The sequence below is a fragment of the Leptodactylus fuscus genome, chromosome 5 (assembly GCF_031893055.1).
Source record: "Leptodactylus fuscus isolate aLepFus1 chromosome 5, aLepFus1.hap2, whole genome shotgun sequence".
NCBI lineage: Eukaryota > Metazoa > Chordata > Amphibia > Anura > Leptodactylidae > Leptodactylus > Leptodactylus fuscus.
In genome coordinates this window covers 136,386,014-136,408,449 of record NC_134269.1, presented here as the reverse complement: position 1 = coordinate 136,408,449, position 22,436 = coordinate 136,386,014, and the positions used below count along the sequence as shown (strand labels likewise).

At 40.3% G+C, this 22,436-nt stretch overlaps 1 protein-coding gene across 3 annotated transcripts in view; it reads left to right on the top strand.

Moving 5' to 3' along the window:
* The window catches only part of GXYLT1 (glucoside xylosyltransferase 1), a 52,084-nt gene that overhangs the window by 13,993 nt on the left and 15,655 nt on the right, over nucleotides 1–22,436 (top strand). For 2 of the 3 annotated variants that reach the window (XM_075274298.1, XM_075274296.1), the window contains exons 2-7: nucleotides 2,478–2,570; nucleotides 12,533–12,713; nucleotides 14,588–14,713; nucleotides 16,162–16,413; nucleotides 17,272–17,395; nucleotides 19,257–19,426. In XM_075274298.1, the coding sequence (XP_075130399.1) occupies nucleotides 2,478–2,570; nucleotides 12,533–12,713; nucleotides 14,588–14,713; nucleotides 16,162–16,413; nucleotides 17,272–17,395; nucleotides 19,257–19,426 (946 nt within the window). The remainder of the gene's footprint in view (nucleotides 1–2,477; nucleotides 2,571–12,532; nucleotides 12,714–14,587; nucleotides 14,714–16,161; nucleotides 16,414–17,271; nucleotides 17,396–19,256; nucleotides 19,427–22,436) is intronic. The other variant, XM_075274297.1, reaches the window with a different exon arrangement.

Sequence of the window (22,436 nt, the reverse complement as noted above, 5' to 3'; positions counted from 1 at the left end):
TGCTCGGCGACCATCTAACTTAACTGAACTTGAATTGTTTGTCCAAAATACCTTTATCCAGGATCCAGGAACTGATTAAAAGCTACAGGAAGCGACTAGAGGCTGTTATCTTTGCAAAAGGAGGATCTACTAAATATTAATGTCACTTTTCTGTTGAGGTGCCCATACTTTTGCACCGGTCAAATTTTGGTTTAATGCATATTGCACATTTTCTGTTAGTACAATAAACCTCATTTCAATCCTGAAATATTACTGTGTCCATCAGTTATTAGATATATCAAACTGAAATGGCTGTTGCAAACACCAAAATATTTAGAACTAAAAATGATTAAGATTAATAGGGGTGCCCAAACTTTTTCATAGGACTGTATATGTTTTAAGCATAAATTTGAAGTGGAGGAAATCTGAAGGTGAATGTGATTTTCTCCAGAGACGTTCGGCAGACCTAGAGCACCGCTGAAGATATTGTGTCTGTGGCGTGTGCCAGGGTTGCTGCCTCCTATGTGGGGCTGTACGAGTGGAGGGGGGGAGACACCTCATCCAATGCATTTTTAAGGGTTTCATTATAGTGACTGGTGGCCAGATTGGGACAGGAGATTGAAGAGATGGGGGACAGAGAGGACTGTAGAGTTTCTGAGAGGTGCTGGGTGTCGATAGCATGCAAATTCCTATATGTGTGATGGGTAGGCATGTCTTGTGAAGGGGAGAGAGCACTGATGGTGAGAGATAGAAGGTTATGATCAGAGAGCGGCAGAGAAGAGTTAGTAAATTTAGAAACTGTGAGGAGTCGATGGAAGACAAGATCAATTGTGTTGCCATCTACATGTGTGGCAGAAGAAGAACATTGTGAAGGACCAAAATAAGTGGTTATTGAGAGAAACTGTGAGGCAGCTGGGGAGCGAGGGGTGTCAATAGGGATGTTAAAGTCACCCATGATAAGGGTAGGAATGTCACTGGAGAAAAGTGGGGAAGCCAAGAAGCAAAGTGGTCCAAAAATTGGTAGGGTGAGCCAGGTGGACGGTAGATCACAGCTACCCGTAAGGAGAGTGGGCGAAAAAGTCTGATAGCATGGACTTCAAATGAGGAGAATGTGAGTGAGGGTACCGGTGGAATGGACTGAAAAATGCACTGTGGTGACGGAAGTAAGCCTACCCCAGCACCCTGCTTGTTGTCAGTCCTAGAGGTATGTGAGAAATGTAGGCCACCATGAGACAGAGCAGCAGGGGAGGCCGTTTCTGACTGCTGGATCCAAGTTTCAGGAAGGGCGAGCAGGCTGAGGGATTTCCTAAGGATTAAGTCATTAATATATTCTAGTTTGTTACACACTGAGCGGGTGTTCCAGAGAGAACAGTTAAAAGAGACAGGGGAGAGATGAGGGGAAGGAAAACGGTAAACATTGATGAGGTTTGTAGGCCTTCTATGTGTGCAGGAAAAAGAGTTAGTGAAGGAAGGAGGGTCGGGGTTAGGAGAGATGTCCCCAGCAGCTAGGAGAAGCAAAATGGACAGGGACAGAAGGTGGTTCAGTGATTTATGTGGGTGCTTATGTTTGGTTTCACTGCTAAAAGAAGTAAAGGGGAGATTAAATTAAATTCAATGGGGTTCTGTTTTGCAGTGCTGATCCTTACGCGAGTCATCGTGCCATAATCAGTGCCGTAATACTCCGTGTGAATGCCCCCTTAGATGTCTTTTCTCTAACTCCCGCTGTTCCTGAGCAATCAGTGCTCTTAATTTTAGCACCAAATATGCAAGTTACACACCCTACCATAGGGTGGGTGGTCCCAGTCTATCTGCTCCAATCTAGAACCACCTACCTGATTATAGAAATCCTAATTAATATACTGGGTGCTGAAACTGATAGTTCAATGAAGGGCTAGAGAAAAAAAGTGTGCAACTGCAGCAATTTCCTGGAACCACCACTATACAGTGGATGGGGTTGCAACCCTGCACCTATTACATGGATAGAATCAGCTGCACTCACTCCCCGTTCATTGCTGTAACTTCTGGTGCCTGGAGGCTGCATACAGATCACATACATCATGCTATGGGGGGGGGGGGGGATCACAAAGACCCACCAAAAACATTAATAAAAGCTAATAAAAACTCTCATGTTTCTCACAATGAAGGCAAATGAGTACAACTTATTTAGCTAAAAATGAGCCCTCCTATAGCTGTGTCCTTAAAAAAAATAAAAAATATGCTGAGCATTACCGCCCAAACTACCTTAAGAGGTTAATCCTTTTATTTTGAAGCTGCAGTCATTACCTTTTATGTCTTTTTTGACTCCTGCTCCCCGCAAAGCATCTTTGCCTCGGGTTCTTACTCCACAGTCCTGGCTCACTCTTGGATTTCTGCTGCGGATTTGCATTCTGATGTGCTGCAGATCCGTACATGAATTTTAACACTCTTGAGTTATAACTTTTTATTTCCAAAATGACAGCTCTCTAATAGCTGGAAACTTTTGTATCTCATTCTGTCAGGTGTAAGAATTTCTCTGTCTCTTTCTGGAATCCCTATTGGATGCTGCCCCCTGGTGTTTGTGGAAAAGACTGCTTTTGGGAAGCTGCTTTTAGGTAGGACTTGTCTTTATAGATTTGTTAAAGGGATAGATTGCTGCCTATGAGATTGTAGGTGGGAGTGATATATAGTGGTCTACTTGAATCTAACCTTATTTGGTGGGTTTCTACCCCAGTTTCTGTAATCTTTCGTTATAGATGTTTATATTTAAAGGTATTACCTTGTTTGGAAACATGGACCAACTCAGTACGTTGGTCGGGGAGATTCAGATGATCAGTAGCATTTTTATTTTTGCATTTGGCATATTTGTTTCTGCTATGTTCCTCCTGATCAAAAAAGCATACAAGAAGTGTATGTAGGCTCTAGCTTATATAGAGAGCGCCTAGCCTACAAATTTCCCTATTTTAGTGGTCTAATGGATCTCAAGTTGACAGATGTTAGCGACCCCTTTTTATCATTCTGCAATGAAACCTTTTTTTTTTTTTTTACACGACACCCATCTTATTCTAGCTGTGTGCCAGCACTTGTTGAGATGGTAAAACTCATTTTGAAACATTCCCTTATGTGATTTATTTATTTTTATAAATACTCCAGTTGTGCCATTTACAACCATGTTTATTGCTTTCCATTATCCATATTGGAATTTTTAGTGTTTATTTGAACTTTTTTTTTTCTAGCAAAAAGCCTTGCCCCATTTTCTTACATTTTCAATGCTTTATTGAATGTGCTTATCAACGTGCTAGCCCACTGAAGTTTAAATCTGCAAGGTTCACCCTTAGATTTTTGGTGTGGGTACTACATTATTTAATTTTTTTCCCTCCGATGCATACTTTTTTTTTTTTTTCTTTTTAATTATTTTATTTTTTTGCCATGTAAACATAACTTTGAGATTTAAAAAGTTTTTCAAGAACTTGCATACTGATGAACTATCCTTAGAACAAGTCAGAAAGTAAAAAGCTTTCAGACAACATTTGACTTTCTGGCAGCATTTGTGTCATTAATAAATTATGTAATGGGTGCAGTTATATAAGGAAGACTTTTAGAGATATCACAAGTTGAAAACATAGTCGGGATTGGGATATTTCTATGCAGCTGCATACAAATATCCTAATCCTGACTGTTTTTAACTAGTGATTAGAGATGAGCGAGTACTATTCAAAATGGCAGTTTCGAATAGCACGCACCCATATGGACACATCCATTCATTCCTATGGGTGCGTGCTATATGAAACTGCCTTTTTGAATAGTACTCGCTCATCTCTACTAGTGATATCTCTGGAAATCATATAGGTAGTACCTCATGCTTTATATCTGATAAGAAGAGAATCTTCGCTTTTTAATATACTAAGCCCCCTTGCACACAACCGTATGATTTTTCACGGATAGCACACTGACTTATCCATTTCTATGGACTCGTACACATGACTTTGATTCACACGGTCCACGTCAGCGGGCTGACAGTCCGGGCCACAAAGTATGAAACAGATGCTATTGTCTGATTTTGCAGCCCTGCTTTCACAGCACCTATTCATCAAATGAAAGGGGAGGAAGCATGTGCGGCACATGGATGACATTCATGTCTCTCCCGTGGTCGCCCATACTGTTCATTCATCGCAGCCGGTTGTGTGCAACTGGCTTTAAAGCAAGTTTCTATGATTTATATTGTCCAAGATATAACTTTGAAGTGATCCTCCCCACCTTCATTTTCTCTTCATACATGTCCATACTCCGTACACAATATGAAGCAGGAGACAGATCACAATGGAGAAGTTTAGTTACGCTTTAACTAAACTTACTGCCATCTTGTGGCCATATTTCAGCACTACATAGCTTACATGTGAGAGTTAGATGAGAAGAGCTTCAGAAGTTGGTCAGTTTCTGCCAAATCTTTCTTACCACCAAAGGGACACTCCATATTGTCTTACCAAAGGGACACTACATTAAAAACAAAAGTTTTTGTTGAGCTCCACTTTCCGTTTAAATTGCGTACTGTGCAAGTTCCTAGACAATCTTGCTTGGTGAGAGGCATGGGTCTCGTGGTATGTCTGTATACGTTCTATGGAGAAATGTGTTAGGACACACCTCTAAAAGGATTTTGACCGAGGAGTTTAGTGTGACTTGCTTTAGTGTTACTTGATTTATTCAGCCTGGACCTGAGGGTTCTGGACTGGTTGTAACACTGAGTCACAGGAACAGAACCAGAACCCTACCTCTGGGTTGCCCGTCCTCCTACCTTTTCTAAAGTTTCACGGTGCTATGGAGGCTGTCAGACTATAGTAAAGCCACCTGTGAAAACGGTAGAGCGAGCGATCTGGGATAAAAAAAATGAATGAATAAACCACAGAGGAAGTAAATTAAACTCCTCAGACAACTGTATTGCATGAAACAGTTTGAGGAAGGCCATTTTCTGTTCTAGTATGACTGTGCCTTATACTTGGATGGGTGGGTTTTTGATCCAGAAGAACTTGACAGTTCTCCAGAAAGCCCTGACCTTAACCTGATAGAACGGAGCTTGCAAGGCCAGGCACTCTCATCCAACATTACTGTGTGACCTCACAAATGCTCTTCTGGATAAATGGGTAAAAATTCCCACAGACGCAATCCCAAAATCTTGTTGAAAGTCTTTTTAGAAGAGTGGAAAATGTTTTAAAGGGAACTTGTAATAAATTAGTGGAGCACCAAACCACACACAGGTCTCTCTGGAGAAACATCACAATCCTAACATAATAATGAATAAATCTATACGTACCCAGCTTCTGCTACTTGCAGCACCCATGTGGTGGTTTACTGAAGCTGGGGTAGTGCACCCTGCGCATGTGCTGGACCATGAAGATGAGGTGTCGTTCCCCTGCTGTACAGGTTCCAGGACCACCAGAGTGTCTTCAGAACTATCTCTAGGTAAATATATCTAAAAACTTATATTTTTAATTGGGACCATGTACAGTGAAAAAAGGGCTATTTGGAACACTAAACCATGGATCCTTAAAGACCTCTGTGTGGTTTAGTGTCCTTAACTGGTTTCCTTTAACTGCAATGGGGAGACCAACTCCATACTTAAGCTTCTGGATTTAGAATGCATGGATTCATAAAAGCTCCTGTAGATATAATGTGTAAGTGTCCTGATATTTTAGTCCATATAGTATATGAGACACGCCTAGGAATTATGAATCATGTTTTGATGATTTGTCTCTTCATGAATCTGTGCGTCACCGTGACAGGCATCATCAGTATGATGAAATTGTATAGACTGTGCTACACTAGTTATTGCAGAAACTGCTGTTAGTTCTTGATGAATAGAGGGGCTTCTGTCACAGAGTTATAATAAGGAAACCAGCAGCTCAGCCTCTCTGCCTACAGAGTTATGGGCTTTTAGCTTAAGGAGAATAATAGGAAAAATGCTTCAAAAGCTGATCAGAAATGGACTCCAGCTTAGATATTTCTTTTTATCTAAATAATGATGTAAAAAAAAAGCCAATAGAATCCAGATATACTCCTTGACAAAAAAAAAAATACACCCAGATAGAATGTTGGATTTTTGCAAAACTTATAATGGAGTTATGTCTCAGGCAGATCTATAACCAATTACAGGTATGATATGTGGGGGAGAGTGATACTACAGTAAGACACAAGACAGACACTGACAAAAAACAGGCCCTGAGGGAGAGTGGAGAAGAGAGGGGTACATAATGAGTGAGAGCTGGCAGATGAATCATGGATAATGTCCATAGATTCACTGCTTGTAAATAACAGTGATACAAGGAGCGGCAAGTAAAATAGAGGAAATCAAAGGGAGCACATGGGCTCCAGTGAGTATTTAGCACTGCTTTGGATGTATTTGCAGTTCTTTTGAAGCTGGATAACCCCTTTTAAGAAGACCACTGAATCTGGCACAGTTGGAATTTTTTCTCTAGCCCTCACTGTTCCCAAGCAATCAGTGCAGTTAGTTTTGGTGCCTGATATGCTATTTAGGCTCTGTGCTGTCATGTGGGTGGTGTCAGGAAGAATCAGGGAAGGGGTGTGATAGTGAGCTCTGACTCTGTCCACCTCTGACTGGAGCTGTAAATCATGCCCCTTTTCCTGCTTCTAACTTACACTGCCCAGCTGACAACACTGATTGCCTGAGAATGGAGGAGCCTAGACAAAAAATACCAACTGTGCTGGTAAACAGTAGAGCTACGCCTTTTAACAGATGCTGAGAACTGAAGTTAATGGAGGTGGGGAGGATCTTTTGCCACATCCACCAATTCAATTTCATAGCATCTGCTAATAGGCATGGCTCCTATGTTTCCACCTCAGTTGGAATTTTTTCTGTAGCCTCAACCATTCTTAAGCAATCAGTACTGTTAATTTTGGTGCCTGATATGACATTTAAGCTCTGTAATGTCAGAAGGCCAGTGTCAGGCAGGAGACATAATTCAGAGCTCCAGTCAGATTCAGCCAGTGTCAGAGCTCAGAATCGCACCCCTTAAATGCTGTCTGACACTGCCCTTCTGATAGTGCAGAGCATACAGTAATTAGGATATCTGGCCCAACCAAAACTGGCAACAGTGATTGCTCAGGTACGGTGGGGGCTAGAGAGATGAATCCAATGGTGCTGGTATCAGTGGAGCTGTACCCATTAATCAGTGTAAAGTGTTGGACTTGGAGGTGGCGAAAGGTCCAACCACTGTACTACTACAATGTTGGAACTTTATATACTGGCAGCTGTTGTCTTGACAGCTGGGAGCCCATTGAAGGGCATTCTCCATATACAGTAGTTCTTTTAACCCCTTAGCGACCTTTGACGTACTATTACGTCATGGACGCGAGGTACTTCGCGCACCATGAAGTAATATTACGTCATGGTGATTCCGCCCGCTCACTAGCTGAGCGGGCGGAATCGGAACTGAGTGATAGCTGTTACTGACAGCTATCACCCTTTTCCATAACCTCCGGTCGGTACTTTTACCGATCGGAGGTTTTAACCCTTTGATTGCGATGGTCAAACATGACCACCGCAAACAAAGGGTGCCGCGATCTCTCCCCCCCCCGCCGGCACCCCCCGGACCGAGATCGGGGGGTGCCGGTATCTGTAATACGTAGTCTGGGGTCTGGTTAGTGACCCCAGACAGTCCTGAGCACTCACTTACTTACCTGGTGCTCCCGGCGTCTTCTGGAAGTGAGCTGTCCCGTCCGCACAGCTCACTTCCTGTGTCTAGAGTGAGACACGTGCAGGCTGTCACTGCAGCCTGTGTCTCAGTCTAGAGTAGAGAATCAGTGATGCAATCTTCACTGATCCATGTGTCCCATAGGGACACAAGAACAAGTAAAAAAAAAAAAAGTGTAAAAAAAAAAAAAAAAGTATTTGAAAACAATTAATAAAGTTATAAAGTCCCAAAAATCCCTTTTTTCTATAAAAAATGAATTATGTAAAAAAAACACAAAAAATTAATAAAAACAATACATATTTGGTATTGTCGCGTCCGTAACAACCTGTACAACAAAACTGAAACTATTTAATGTACACATTGAACGGCGGTAAAAAATAACGGAAAAAACCCGCCGGAAGTAGTGATTTTTCGCCATCTCACCTTACAAAATGTGCTATAAAAAGTGATCAAAAAGTCATATGCACCCCAAAATAGTACCAATAAAATGCACAGGTTGTCCCGCAAAAAATAAGCCCTCAACCAACACTGTCAAGCGAAAAATAAAAATGTTACGCCTCTCAGAAGATGGCGATGCAAAAATCACTGATTTATGTCCCCAAATGTGTTTTTGTTCTGCAGACTTAGTATCGCATAAAAAAATAACATAAATGAGGTATCGCCGTAACCGTACCAACCCGCAGAATAAAGGTCACATGTTACTTATACTGTACGCTGCATGGCGAAAAATGTAAAAGGTAAAACTCAATACCAGAATTGATTTTTTTCTCTTTTAAATCCAGCAAAAAAAGAGTTAATAAAATGTAATCAGTAAGTTTTAGGCACCCCAAGATGGTGTCATTACAAAATACATCGCATCCCGCAAACAACAAGCCCTTATATGGCCACGTCAGCAGAAAAATAAAGAAAATATAGCCTCTACCAATGTGAAGACAAAATCACGCCAAATCGCCAAATCATTAGAACACAACTGGGTGCGGCAGGCAGGGAATGTATAAGCTGTGCAAGCGAATATCAGGGGACACCCTATATTTACAGCTTATGAGGGAAAATATACCAGAAGTGACCCCCAAAGTGACCCCAGTGTGACTCCCCCAATCATAGGAGCTACTGGGGGTACAGTAGGGAATTTAGTGTCTGCAATGTCCTCCGCACCGCTTATATATTCCCTCTTTGCCATCCGCTGTGCAGTCACGTCCGGGATACTAATACTCACTACACCCCCTGATAAATTCTTTTAGGGGTGCAGTTTTCAAACTGCGGTCACTTCTTTGGGGAATCCACTTTTCTGGTACCTTACAGGCTCTACAAACATGACATGGCGTCTAGATACCAAACATCTGAATCTGTACTCCAAAAGCCGCATCGCGCTCCTTCCCTTCTGCCCCCTGCTGTGTGCCCAAACTGCAGTTTATGCCACATGTATGACACTGGTGTAACCGGGGTAATGTCATATGTGAGTATAAACTGATATTAGGGCACATATATGACACTGGTGTACCCCGGATAACGTACGTAATGTCATATGTGGGTATAAACTGATATTAGGGCCCAGCCAGACACAGAAGGGAAGAAGGTTATTTGGTTTTTGGAGCACAGACTTAGACGGTTTGGTTTTTGGATGCCATGGCACTTTTGCAGAGACTCTAAAATTTCCCCTACAAAATGGGGTCACTTCTTGGGGAATTCCAGTTTACTGGCACCTCCAGGGCTCTGCAAAAACAACATGGCGCCCAGGAAGTCCCTCTAAATCTGTACCCCAAAAGCTAAAAAGCGCAGTGCTCCTTCCCTTCTGAGCCCTGCTGTGCGCCCAAGCAGCAGTTTATACCCACATATATAATTTTTTTGCCCCTCGGGAAGGCCCACGGGAAGTGCAGGTCTCTGACAACACAAAGTGGGTGCAATGCATTGGATACCAAAATGGCATATTTCTTTAAAAATTTCAATTTTTGGGAAGCATTTTTAGTCTCAAAATCATAATACCACTTGATACATTCCTTGACGGGTGTAGTTTCTAAAATGGGGTCACTTTTGAGGGGTTTCTATTGTATTGATACTTTAGGGGCTCAGCAAATGCGACATGGCACCTCAAAACTATTCCAGCAATATATGCCCTCCAAAATCCAAATAGCGCTCTTTCCATTCTGAGCCCCAACATGTACCCATACAGCAGATTATGATCCCATATGGGGTATTGCCGTGTTCAGGGGAAATTGTGTAACAAACTGTGGGGGGCTCTTAATTCTCTAACTACTTGCAAAAATTAAAAATATGGCGCTAAATGGACGATTTATTGGAAAAAAAAGTAATTTTTCATTTTCACATCTCAATGGTAAAAAAATCTGTGAAACACCTGTAGGGTCCAAGTGCTCACTAAACCCCTTGATAAATTCCTTGAGGGGTCTAGTTTTCAAAATGGGGTCGTTTGGGGGGGGAGGGGGTTTCCACTGTTCTAGCACTTCAGGGGCTCTCCAAATGCAACATGGTGCCTGAAACAGATTTCAGCTAAATTTGCCCTCCAAAATCCCAATAGCGATCCTTCAGCTCTGGACTTTACAGTGTGCCCATACATCACTTTACATCCACATGTGGGGCATTTCTGTAGTTGGGGCAAAGTGCTTGACAATTTGTGGGGTGCATTTTCTTTTTTAACCCCTTGTGGAAATGCATAATTTGGGGTTAAAGCTACATTTTATAGCAAAAAATGTCACTTTTCCTTTTGTTGGGCCAATTCTGTTACACTCCTGTAGGGTCAAAGGGCTCACTAAACCCCTTGGTAAATTCCTTGAGGGGTATAGTTTCCAAAATGGGGTGACATTTTGGGGGTTTCCACTGTTTTGGCACATTGGGGGCTCTGCAAAAGGGACATGGTGCCTGAAAAGTATTCTAGTAAAATCTGGCCTACAAAATCCAATTAGCGCTCCATCCGTTCTGAGAGCGACCGTGTGCCCGTACATTAGGGTACCAGCACATACGGGGTATTGTCGTGTTCAGGAGAAATTGTGTAACAAAATGTGGGGTGCAGTTTCTCCTTTAACCCTTTGTGAAGATGAAAAATTTGGGGCTACAGTGACATTTTATTATAAAAAAAGTAATTTTTCATTTTCACATCTCAATGGTAAAAAAATCTGTGAAACACCTGTAGGGTCCAAGTGCTCACTATACCCCTTGATAAATTCCTTGAGGGGTCTAGTTTCCAAAATGGGGTGACATTTTGGGGTTTTCCACTGTTTTGGCACCTTGGGGGCTTTGCAATCGGGGCATGGCGCCTGAAAAATATTCTAGCAAAATCTGGCCTACAAAATCCAATTAGTGCTCCATCCGCTCTGAGAGCGACCGTGTGCCCGTACATTAGGGTACCAGCACATATGGGGTATTGTCGTGTTCGGGAGAAATTGTGTAACAAAATGTGGGGTGCAGTTTCTCCTTTAAACCTTAGTAAATGTGTAAATTCTAGGGCTAAATGAATATATTAGTGACAGAAATTGAAAAATGTAAATTTGACCTCCATTTTGTTTTAATTGTTGTGAAATGCTGAAAGGGTTAAGAAACTTTCTAACTGCTGTTTTAGATTCTTTCAGGAGTGCAGTTTTTAGAATGGGGTGACTTTTGGGGGGTTTTATTAGAGAGGCCTTTCAAGTTCCCTTCAGAACTGAACTGGTCCCTTGAAAAATGTGTTTTGGAAATTTTCTTGAAAATTTGGAAAATTACTGCTTGACTTGTAAGCCTTATAATATCTGAAAAAAATGAAAGGGTGCTTAAAATTTGATTGCTACATAAATCAGAGACATGGTTAATTATATTTATGAAAAAATTCGGGTAGTATGACTTTCTATTTCAAAGGCTTGCAATTTCAAAGTTTGAAAACTGCATTTTTTTCAAAATTTTCACCAAATTTCCTATTTTTTCATAATTAAAGACAAAACATATCAACGAAAATTTACTACTGACATGAAGTACAATGTGTTACGAAAAAACAATCTCAGAATCACTTGTGTAAGTTAAAGCGTCTCAAAGTTATCGCCATTTAAAGTGACACATGTCAGATTTGAAAAAAGAGGCCTGGTCCTTAAGTCACTTTTGGGCTGTGTCTCTAAGGGGTTAAAGACTGATTTAGTATATTGCTGTATATTGTACTAGCGATCAGCCCTCCTGGGGCCCAAAACGTCTTGGGGATCTAAAAGTAAGAAAGTAAAAAGTTAAAATTCATTGAGTAAAAAAATATAATATTTCAAATCCCCCTCTTTATCTAGGTCATAAAAAAAAAGTAAAACTCACATCAGGAGTCCCTATGTCCACAGTTTCCCGAACTACAAATATATAAAAATATTTTTCCCATATGGTGAACACTAGACCGATAACAAAAGCCATATAAACTTGGCATTGCTATAATCTTCGTGACCTGCAGAACTAAGGTAACATCATTTTGGCCACCCTAAAACAAAATCCATAAGAAATTGGCACAAATGGTTCCCTCCAAAGTTTCAAGACAAAAAGAGGAACCCCAGTCACTCACTCCATTTTGAGACCTTATGTTTCATAGTTTCCTAATGTTTATTACTAGATGTACTTGCATATAAGAAATTTCCCACATGCAGTATAAATTCATTTAATCAATTGTAAGATTTATAGTATGTCACAGAAATTAAAAAAAAAAAAAAAATCCTAACTACATTAAAAAGTGTATATGATAAAGGGTTATCTAATGACTTTCATGAAAATCTCTAGGAAATTTGTTATTCACTGTGAAGGGAGCTTAGTATACTTTTACCCTGGACTGTAGGATACCAGTTGTGTTTTGCCTTCCAGAAGATAATATATTAAAATATTTTAAAATACAGATCCTTTTCATCTCTGTTTTTTCCTTGCAGATACAACCCTCCTGAGAAACATGAACTGGATCTGGATCCGATGCACTTGGCAGTTGTGGCTTGTGGCGATCGACTGGAAGAGACAATTACAATGCTCAAGTCTGCACTTCTCTTTAGTATAAAGCCCCTAAAGTTTCATATCTTTGCCGAAGACCAGCTGCACAGTGACTTCAGCACACGTGTGAGTAACTTGTCAGAACCAAACTTTAGACAACCTTCCATTTTCCTTCTTGTATGTTTTTGACGATCGTGTAATGCATTATATATTCATTCACTGAATCTACATCCACTCATGTCATGATAAGCTGCGGGCGAAAGGCTTGATGATGCAGTCTCCAAGGATTCTTTCAGGCCTTAAAGAGAGTCTGCCACCTTCCCAAGAAGGACGTTACAGTGATAACCAATATACCTTTGGAATGTATGTCACTTCTATAGCTTTGAAGAAAAACCTCCTTAATGTCTTATGGAAATTAGCTAGATGGACCACCAGGGATGAAGTATGAGTGATGTCATAGCAATGGCAGGGTCAGCTACATTGGGTGGCGCCGGTGGGAAACAGATGTCTGAGTTGTAATAGGATGTCTAGATCTGAGTGGCAAGAGCAGTACTCCAGGGAGCTGGAGGCCCAACCAACAGTGTACCGACTGCCTCATTTCTATAAGGGTTGTTTTTGTCTAAATCTACAAAAGGTGATATACTCCCTTTTAAGCTGAGCCTTCTCCACATATGATTGATGCTAATTGAGTATGGCTGTTGTAGGGAATCTTTGGGAGTGTCTTGCAGTCTTTGCTGAAAATGTACAATATATACTATTTCATTTGTCAGTCTGTTTGCCATTTATGATGCTATGAGTCATTACTTCACACCAGGATTATGGTTACATACTGAAAGTATGATTACCAAATGGGGCATTAGTTGCAGGGTGTGAAAGTGACCCACAGCATTATAGATTAGGGTGCTGTGAGACCAAGTCCTCAGGCTGTGTTCAGTCCAGAAAATACAACCAAAAACTGTATTTAATTTTCTGAATACACTCATCTGAAACTGGCATTAGGATAATTCATGGCTATAAGTAATCTACACCTTTTTAATGTCTCTTGTGAGCCTGAGGACTTGTACCCTCATTGCATATAGCATTGGAATTATTTTGTATACTTCAAGGGTGTTGTCTCACCACTGAGACCACAAATTGTGTCCAGAATGGAGCTAAGGAAATTTAATCTCCTGTCTACATACCCTATTTTTTTGTGGTTGTAGAGGGAGTTCCTCCAAACGATACCCTCTTCTATGACCTGAAACAGAAAGATGCTCTGAGAGGCTCACAGGATAGGCAGACTCACGGGTGGTCACTTTGCAAACCCATTCAAGTGAATGGATTTGAAAACTAACTGCCGGTTTCGGTTTCTTATGCAGAAGACGGAAACCTGCAAAGCGGAGACCGGGCGCAGGTGTGAACCCGCCCCTAACTATCCCCATCCTGTGGCAACTGTGAATGTAGAGAAGCTCTGGCAGACTCGGGCCTTCTATGAACAGTAGTAATGCTACATGTAATACTACATTTCTTAGCAGAATTTGCTGGAGAGGAAATGTTTGGCCGGCCACGGATTCATGCCTGTAGATGAACAGCTTATTTAAAGAGGAACTTTCATATCATAAGAGATTGCGTAGGGGTGTTGGAGATATTGGTGTCGTTAGTTTTGGCACCAATACCTCTTCACTGTCAGAAAGGCGGGCCTTACGATCTAGCATTATCGCTGGGCTGTAAAGAACAGCCCCCTCTTCCTTCTTTCCCAAAAGTACTCCTCCATAGCCTTGTACTGTATGGCCCACATTTCTGACAGTGGAGAGGTATGGTTGCCGAAACTATTGGCAATGATCTATCCAGCACCAGGGCACATACCTGTAAAGCTAACATTGTACTGAATTCAGCGCACTGTCAACTAGTATGTAATAACCCACATCTTCCCACAAAACTAAGAAATCAAGTGACTAACCATACATCTAAAAATATATATTTATTATGCCAACATTAAGTAGTGCTTTTATGTTTTACAGCTCAACAGTTGGAGATTTTCAGAAAAGTTTGAGTACACACTATATCCTATAACGTTTCCATCAGATAATGCAGCAGAATGGAGGAAACTTTTTAAGCCATGTGCATCACAGAGATTATTCTTGCCGGTAAGATGTCTTACATAATGCATGTGCTGCTACTGCTTTTCTTTCTATTACCTTATATAAATAAGCCCCAGAGTGCTAGTGGCCACATTGAAAAAACATCCTTTGGCTCAATTATTTTCAGCCAGGGCAGTGTTCTTTATAATCAGGACGTGTTATACACCTGGTAAGGAATATTCCTTGGCTATTTTGTGAGTATTATTTTTTTTTTTGTCTGGTCTGATGTCTTTTTGACAGTGAGTTACTTTGTATTTTTTCCCCACATTCCCTTCATACCATATTATATCATCTCTTTATTACCTGTGTTTGGTAATCATCATTATTATATTTTTGCTATGGGGATATACAGTACAACTATGCATCTCTTTCCGCCATTCAGCCATTGGTTTAGACTATTTATTATGTATGTTCTAGCATCACAAATATTTGGGATTTCCTCCAGGTGTATAATTTAACCTGTGTGGATATATTTGTCTCCATCTATTTTTTTTGTTATTTTTTATTTTGGACATGGTTCCTTAAGGGCTAGTTCACACGGGGAGCCACGTGAACACATTCCATCGCGGCTTTCCGCTCCGGATTTGGTCCAAATTAATGGGCCTAGCCCGGAGGGTGGTGTTGCCAGGCGGATTCTGCCTGAAGAAAGGGCAGCTTGCTTCTTTTTTCCACAAGCGGAAGCAAACCGCTCGCAGAAAAAGGAATGACCGGCTCCCATTGATTTCAATGGGAGGTGGTTTTTTAAGGAAGATTTTGACGGATTTTTTTTTTTTTTTGAGGATTCTGAGGTCAAAATCCTGATCGTTTGCCCCGTGTGAACTAGCCCTAATAATTTTTCTACTTTTGTAAAAAAAAAAAAAAAAAAATGTTGAAATTTGCCTTCATTGGCTTATATTATATGCTGTTTGAGGTTCCAGCATTTTCTCACACTGTGTTGGCCCTTATTCTGTGCTGTATTTCTGTGATAAGACCTTGTTTTAAGAGGCAATTATTTATTAACTTAACGCTAACTATGTTCACACTGGCGTGGTGTCTCTGTCATTCGGGTCCGTCAGTAGACCCAAATGACATAGAGCTGGGCCGCTAAAACAGTGGTTACAAACGTACACCGGCGGGACCCATTGACTGTAATGGGGACTGCTGGATGTCTGCTGTTTTTGAAACTCAAACTGGCCAAAAGAAAAATCCTCCGTGCAGGACTTTTCTCTCTGCTGATTTTTGGCAGTTTCTGCTTCACAGTCTCCAACGTAAGTGAAGCCAGCCTTAATTTGATAGGTTAACACGCGAGCAACGATGTATGGCAATATTAATACAAGATCAGGCCTGTTTGTAATCTGTAACCTTGGCACCACGTAGATCTGCATCTGTTTAAAAATTGGTTCACAGTGGGTGACGCACTGGAAAATCGGAATATTTGTTTAGTACATGCCATAATGGTCTGTTTTTCTTTACAGTTAATCCTGAAAGATGTGGACTCTTTGCTGTATGTTGACACAGACATTCTTTTCTTACGTCCTGTGGATGATATTTGGTCTTTTTTAAATGAGTTTAATTCTACTCAAATTGCTGCTATGGCTCCAGAGCACGAAGAGCCACGTATAGGATGGTATAACAGATTTTCACGCCATCCTTATTATGGAAAGACTGGCATTAATTCTGGAGTTATGCTGATGAATATGACACGTATAAGAAAAAAACACTTCAAGGTAAGGAAATGTTTCTTTTTGTAGTTGTTTCTAAAATGCACTAGTATTTTTTGTATGATTAAATGAAATAGCTGTGTTAGGCTACATGCATACGACTGTAAAAAGGCATGGATGACATCTGTGTGCCGTCTGTGCCGCCACAGACCCATTCACTAAATCTAGTGAGTCTGGGCTGCAAAGTGGACAACTATAGGACCTAAATTTTGCTGTGGGCTCACTGCCACACACATGCCCACACATGGGTCAGTGTGCTAGACAATAAAAACACAGCTAGCGTACTGACAAACATACATAAAACCTTTAAATTGCTAAATTTAATATGCACAAGTATGAGCAGATCCCTTCATATTTATGGGTGCGATGATTTTAACTGTTTTTATTGCTGTTAACTGCGTAAAATCACTCCTAAGAAGTTTAATGGCTCGGTAATAACTATTTCCACTTTTCTACAAGTTAGTTAAGTCGGAGTCCTCATACATTTACAGTAAGTAAAGTTTGTATCCATAGCCTTGACTTTTATTTTGTTTTTTTGTTCTGTTTCTTGTCTAGCTCCAGCTTATTCCACAATGCCCTGTTATATTTTCTTTTTATCTATAGCATTGTATTGGTAGTTGACTATGGTGTCCAAAAGGTGGTGCTATAAGATTTCTAAAGTTTCTGAGTTGCTTAGTGTGTTATAGTCCGTTATCTCTCTAAATTGTATCTAAGTGTACACTTTTGTGTTGTGTTCTTTGCCTTGGTCATCCATTATGTAAAACACAATAATGAAATCGATATGGCCATTGAGTGTTTGGTTGATCCGATTTTGGATGTCTAAATATTAGATTAAGTTACCCCTTTCCTTTCTTTTTCCTATAGAATGATATGACCACTGTCCATCTGCACTGGGGAGAAATGCTTATGCCATTGTTGAAGAAGTACAAGCTGAACATAACTTGGGGAGACCAAGATCTATTGAATATTATTTTTTCCCACAATCCAGGTACATCTTAATTTATACATTTGAGTGTGTGTGTATGTATGTTCATGCAATTACATGTATGCAAAACTACTAGAATTTTATGTTTACTAGTTATTAGAAAAGTTCCTCACACTGGCTGCCACTGAACTCGTTCCTCACACTGTGCCCGTGATTATTCCCGTGTCTCAGCAGCTCCCTAGGAAGCCATATAATGAGTGTGTTGTTGGTGTTTGATGATCCACGTGCTCTGGAGTTTTGGCAGCTGTCAAGCTGGCCTGCTGCTGAACTTGCACCGTGCCTGTGATTGTTCCGGCCTCTCAGCAGCTTGCTGCGTCGCCAAATAATGAGTGTGTTGTTGGCGTCGATGATCCCCCTCCTCAGCTCCGCTTGAGGAGAATTCTAGCTACCTTCCTAGCTCTCGTTGTTTTACAATTTTGCAATAAATTAGATTTTCTTTTTCCTGGCATGTTTAAAATTGGCAAACTACCAATTTGGATTAAAGGTGTCTTCCCATCCAGTGTGTAAGCACTGCCTGGAGCAGTTGAGATAATATGCAAATGCATGCACACAATGGAATGAGGGTTAGCTGAGTGTTTACACAAGGAGATAACAGACCTGGCTTTATCAGCAACCTGAGATAAGCTGCTGCAAGAGCAGTTTAATATAGTATGTGAACATAAATCATAACAGTCGTGAAGCCATGTCATTTACCAGGATAAAAAGTAGCCTATGTGTTAATACAGTTTGCAAACGATGTGCCAAATTTCATTCAAATCCATTCAGCCATTTTTGCGTGATTGACTAACAAACATCCAAACACACAAACATCCAAACATTTATAATATTAGTAGGATACCTATGTATGTTGTAAACATACATCACAAGAGTTCCTATGCAGTAAAACTGTTTTGCCATGTGTGTAAAATGGCATCCAAACTACAGACTGTGTGACTCCACTGCAATCTAAGTAAATTGCCCAGGATGAAAATAAATGCCTTTATGAAAAGTAGGGAATGTGATGACTTGAGGACCGTGCCCGTGTGAGTGCTGTAGCCAGTACTCAGTGGCTTCTTTTCGTATATACAGACTTCACAGCTGTGAACAGTGATCTGATGCAGTAGTCACATGTGTATGTGTGGTCATCATGTCTTCCCTACAAGGCAGCTAACAAAGTATGGCGGACCACAGAAACCACAGGTTTACCAGGTAATATTTGCAGCAATATTTTTTTGTTTTTATCACATTTTTTGCTTTCAGGCTAATTAATAAAAAAAAAAAAAAAAAAAAAAAAGTATGGGCTGTTTCTGGTGACTACTCTATCAGTATGATTTTTATTGTTGCTTATTAAAATGTAGTCACAGGCAATGTAGGTAACGAGGAATTTTCATGTCACTGTGAGATCGGCAGTTTTATATACTGCTAGGAAGCGGACAGTTATTTTAGCTGGTATGTGTCCAGGTGCTGGAGATGTCATGTTGTTAGTTTCGGCACTGATATCCTTCCACTGTCAGGCCTTACAACCTAGCATCATTGATGAGCTGTGAGGAGCCCTCACCCTCACAGTACTTCCAGCCACAAATTTATAATAACGTTGATCTGGCAGGATATGCAAGGTCCTCTGTAAGGGCCCCTACTGGCACAGGGTACATTTGAATCATCAAGAAGTTCCAGCCTTTCAAGAAATCAGTCAGGACCCGGCATAGAATATATGAGTTATAATAAATACATCTGGCTGAGGAGTGGCACAATAAAGGTGTGAATCTCTTTTGCTTTTAAATCAATAAACTTGAATTATATCATGGCATTTTCATGATTCGTACACTTTGAATTAAAGAATGTCATTGCTAGAACTAATAATTTAATTTTTACTTCCTTCCAACAGAGAGTCTTTATGTCTTCCCTTGCCAGTGGAACTATCGTCCTGATCACTGCATCTATGGAAGCAATTGTAATGGAGCTGAAGATGGCATCTTTATCCTTCATGGGAACAGAGGTGTATACCATGACAATAAGCAACCAGCTTTTAGAGCTGTGTATGAAGCACTACACAATGTAAGAATCAGCATTTCAAAGTTTCTTTGACCATTTCAATACAGAAAGACCATTACAGTGGTTGTCCAGTTTTAGCAAATAAATGTTATTGTTGGTATAATGAAAAATTATATAAATTTTCCAATATACTTTCTGTTTCAGTTTCTCAAGGTTTTCTAGATCCCTCGCTGTCATTCATTCTCTTTATTTCCAGTGGATAAAAATCAGTCCATGGACATGTGATGAACACACAGGTGCACTACTCGTTACCAGGAAGATGTCTCAATACTGTGCTGTAACTGTAACGAGCTGTGTACCGGTGTGTCATCACGTGACCATGGACTGATTTTTATCCAAAGGAAGTAAACAGAATGAACAATACCATGCAGAGATCTAGAAAACCATGAGGAATTGTTACAGAAAATTTATCGGAACATTATAAAGCCTTTCATTATACAAACAATAACATTTATTTGTTGAACCTGGGCAACCTTTTTAACACAATACAGATGTTTTCTTCTTCGCCTTTGCTCTTGGCTCAAGGAGTGAGGAGATGAGCAGTGTAAGATGGCCAGGTCTGAAAGAAAATCTTGTATTACTCTGGTGTTGCGAGCCAAGAGGATGGGTAAGGAAGGGAATACTGTATCTGTTTATTTGAATTATATCCCTCCTTTTAATAATTGCTTGTGTTGTCATATGCTGTTTACATTTGTTAACACTAAATGTGGGTAATCTAAAAGAAAAAATTTCAGCAAGAAAGTGTCTTCGGAGATTGAATGTTCTACTTAACTTTATTATTCTTGTATTTATCATTTCTACCTTTTAGCTTTCCATTAAAGTGGGCCTGTGGCTAATGATGTGCTACACACAGTGAACCTGAGGAAACTAAAATATTGCTTTCCCAGAATTGATGCAGAACACTTCTCAGCGTCTGTCATCTGCTCGCACAGGCTTCCTGACTATCGTAGTGTACTCCTCTTATCAAGTCTCGGAAAGCAATATTTGTTTCTTTAATCTCTCAAGGTGCCTGGGAAGCAGATACTACAGCTACTATGGACCATCAGTTGAGGGGGTAACTTGTACTTCTAAAGGCATTTCCATGGCTAGTGAGATATAGAGAGATATATGGTAGTATGCAAAAAAAAAATTATGGAACAGATCCATTTACTTGTATATGGAGTCAAATATAAATCTCCAACTGTACACGAAGACTTTGTGTCTGTGCTATTCACTAAAAAAGTAAGCTGCAAGTATTACATATTCCCATCCTTATTCATTCTGTGAATTGTAACTGCCTCTATATGACCATATCATCTGCCCACAGTTTACCTTGTCACCGGCATCTTGAGCCAAGGAAACAATGCCAACCAGATGCTTTTTGCAATTTTAGGAGTGACAAGTGTTCTGGGTTCGGTTACTATGGGCAGTACAACTGCTATTCTATGTAATAAGGTCTATTTTAAATGTTACGTTATATGATGAGTATCTCATCAGGAAGCTGTATATAAATATAACACGTTGCTCCAGCCCTTCTTTCCAACTCCATGCAGTACAGTGAGAGCCTGGCCTAATCGTGCCCTCATGAAGTACTACCTCAGTCATTTAATGTAGTGCTCCAGTGTGGAAGCTGGCCTGGTTATTTGCCAACTTTCCAGAGGTTACTACATTAAATATATGCATGGTTTTCAGCCAAGCAGATCTCATTTCTTTCTTTCAAGCTACAAATAAACCTTCTAATAAACTATTTATTACTTGTAAACCCACTGATGAGCTGTAAAATTGGTTGCCGCTCATTGCAGTATCAGAGGCTGCCTTGTATATAACCTTCAAAATCAATACTATATTTTAATGGTGCTATATAACCACTGTCATGTGGGTGTAAAAATGAAAAAGTGTACTTACGGGGATGTGAGGTTTCTCTGCATTCACTCAAACCGTTTCCATAAAATTCTTTTCACTTAGAAGTTGACCTTTATATATATTTTTTCTTTCCAATTTAGATGGAGCTTTAGGTTTACACAGACTCAGAACAGTTAAGGCTCTTATTGCTATATTGTGATGCCTAGTAGAAAATTAACTGATTGTGATTTGTATACATAGTGTTTTTCCAGCCAATACCGTAATTTAACATTAGTTCTGTGTATGACCGCAAAAATTTTCAAAATCAAAAATAAATATTTTTTAAAAGAAGATAAAAGCCTGTTTGAATATTGTAAGTATCCATATGACTGGTCTGCCATGTCTGACTTTTTGAAAAGTGGTTGATCGCTGGTAAACGGGGTCCTCTAGAAACTGTTTATAGTTACATTTTCCAAGTATAAGTCAGACCATACACATCCACCGAACCTGTACTGGTATTGTCATGGTACATTAAAGATTTATATGTATTATTGGCAAATAGCTCAATTTCCTAGTGTAGGTGAGATGCCATGAATTCTGTAGATCTTGTCATTAGAGGTTTTCTCTTATCTTTGATAGCTAGTCTCTTGCTGTAGCAACAATCATTACGGGACTCCCACGCACATCTCCTGTGCCTGCACAATCACATGACTTTACATTGTGGTTCCTACTTTGTAAGGAATGGCTCCCTAATTGAAAGAAGTTTCTTGTTCACCTTTCACTGGCCCAAGAGCCAATAGTTATGTGTCCTCAGACACTTGCGTGAACCAATACATGGACTAGTTTATTGTTGGTATACATGCAGCTACGACTTTTAATCAAGATTTTTAATGGAATTTCTTGGCCCACTGTTAAAATAAATGACTATAAGAAAAAAAGAACCCTCATATAACGGTTGAACATTGTGTTGGTTGAGGGAAACTTGATCTGAAGGAAATTACTGTTACATTTTACCTTTGGAAGCGCGGTCAGTGTGATATACTTGTTTAGAGATGAGTGAGTGCTTTCGAATAGCATGCACCCGTAGGAATGAATGGATGCAGCCGGCACGCAGGGGGTTAAGCGGCAGGACGCCGGCCCCGTTTGCGTGCTGGCCGGCTCCATTCATTGCTATGGGTGCGTGCTATTCGAA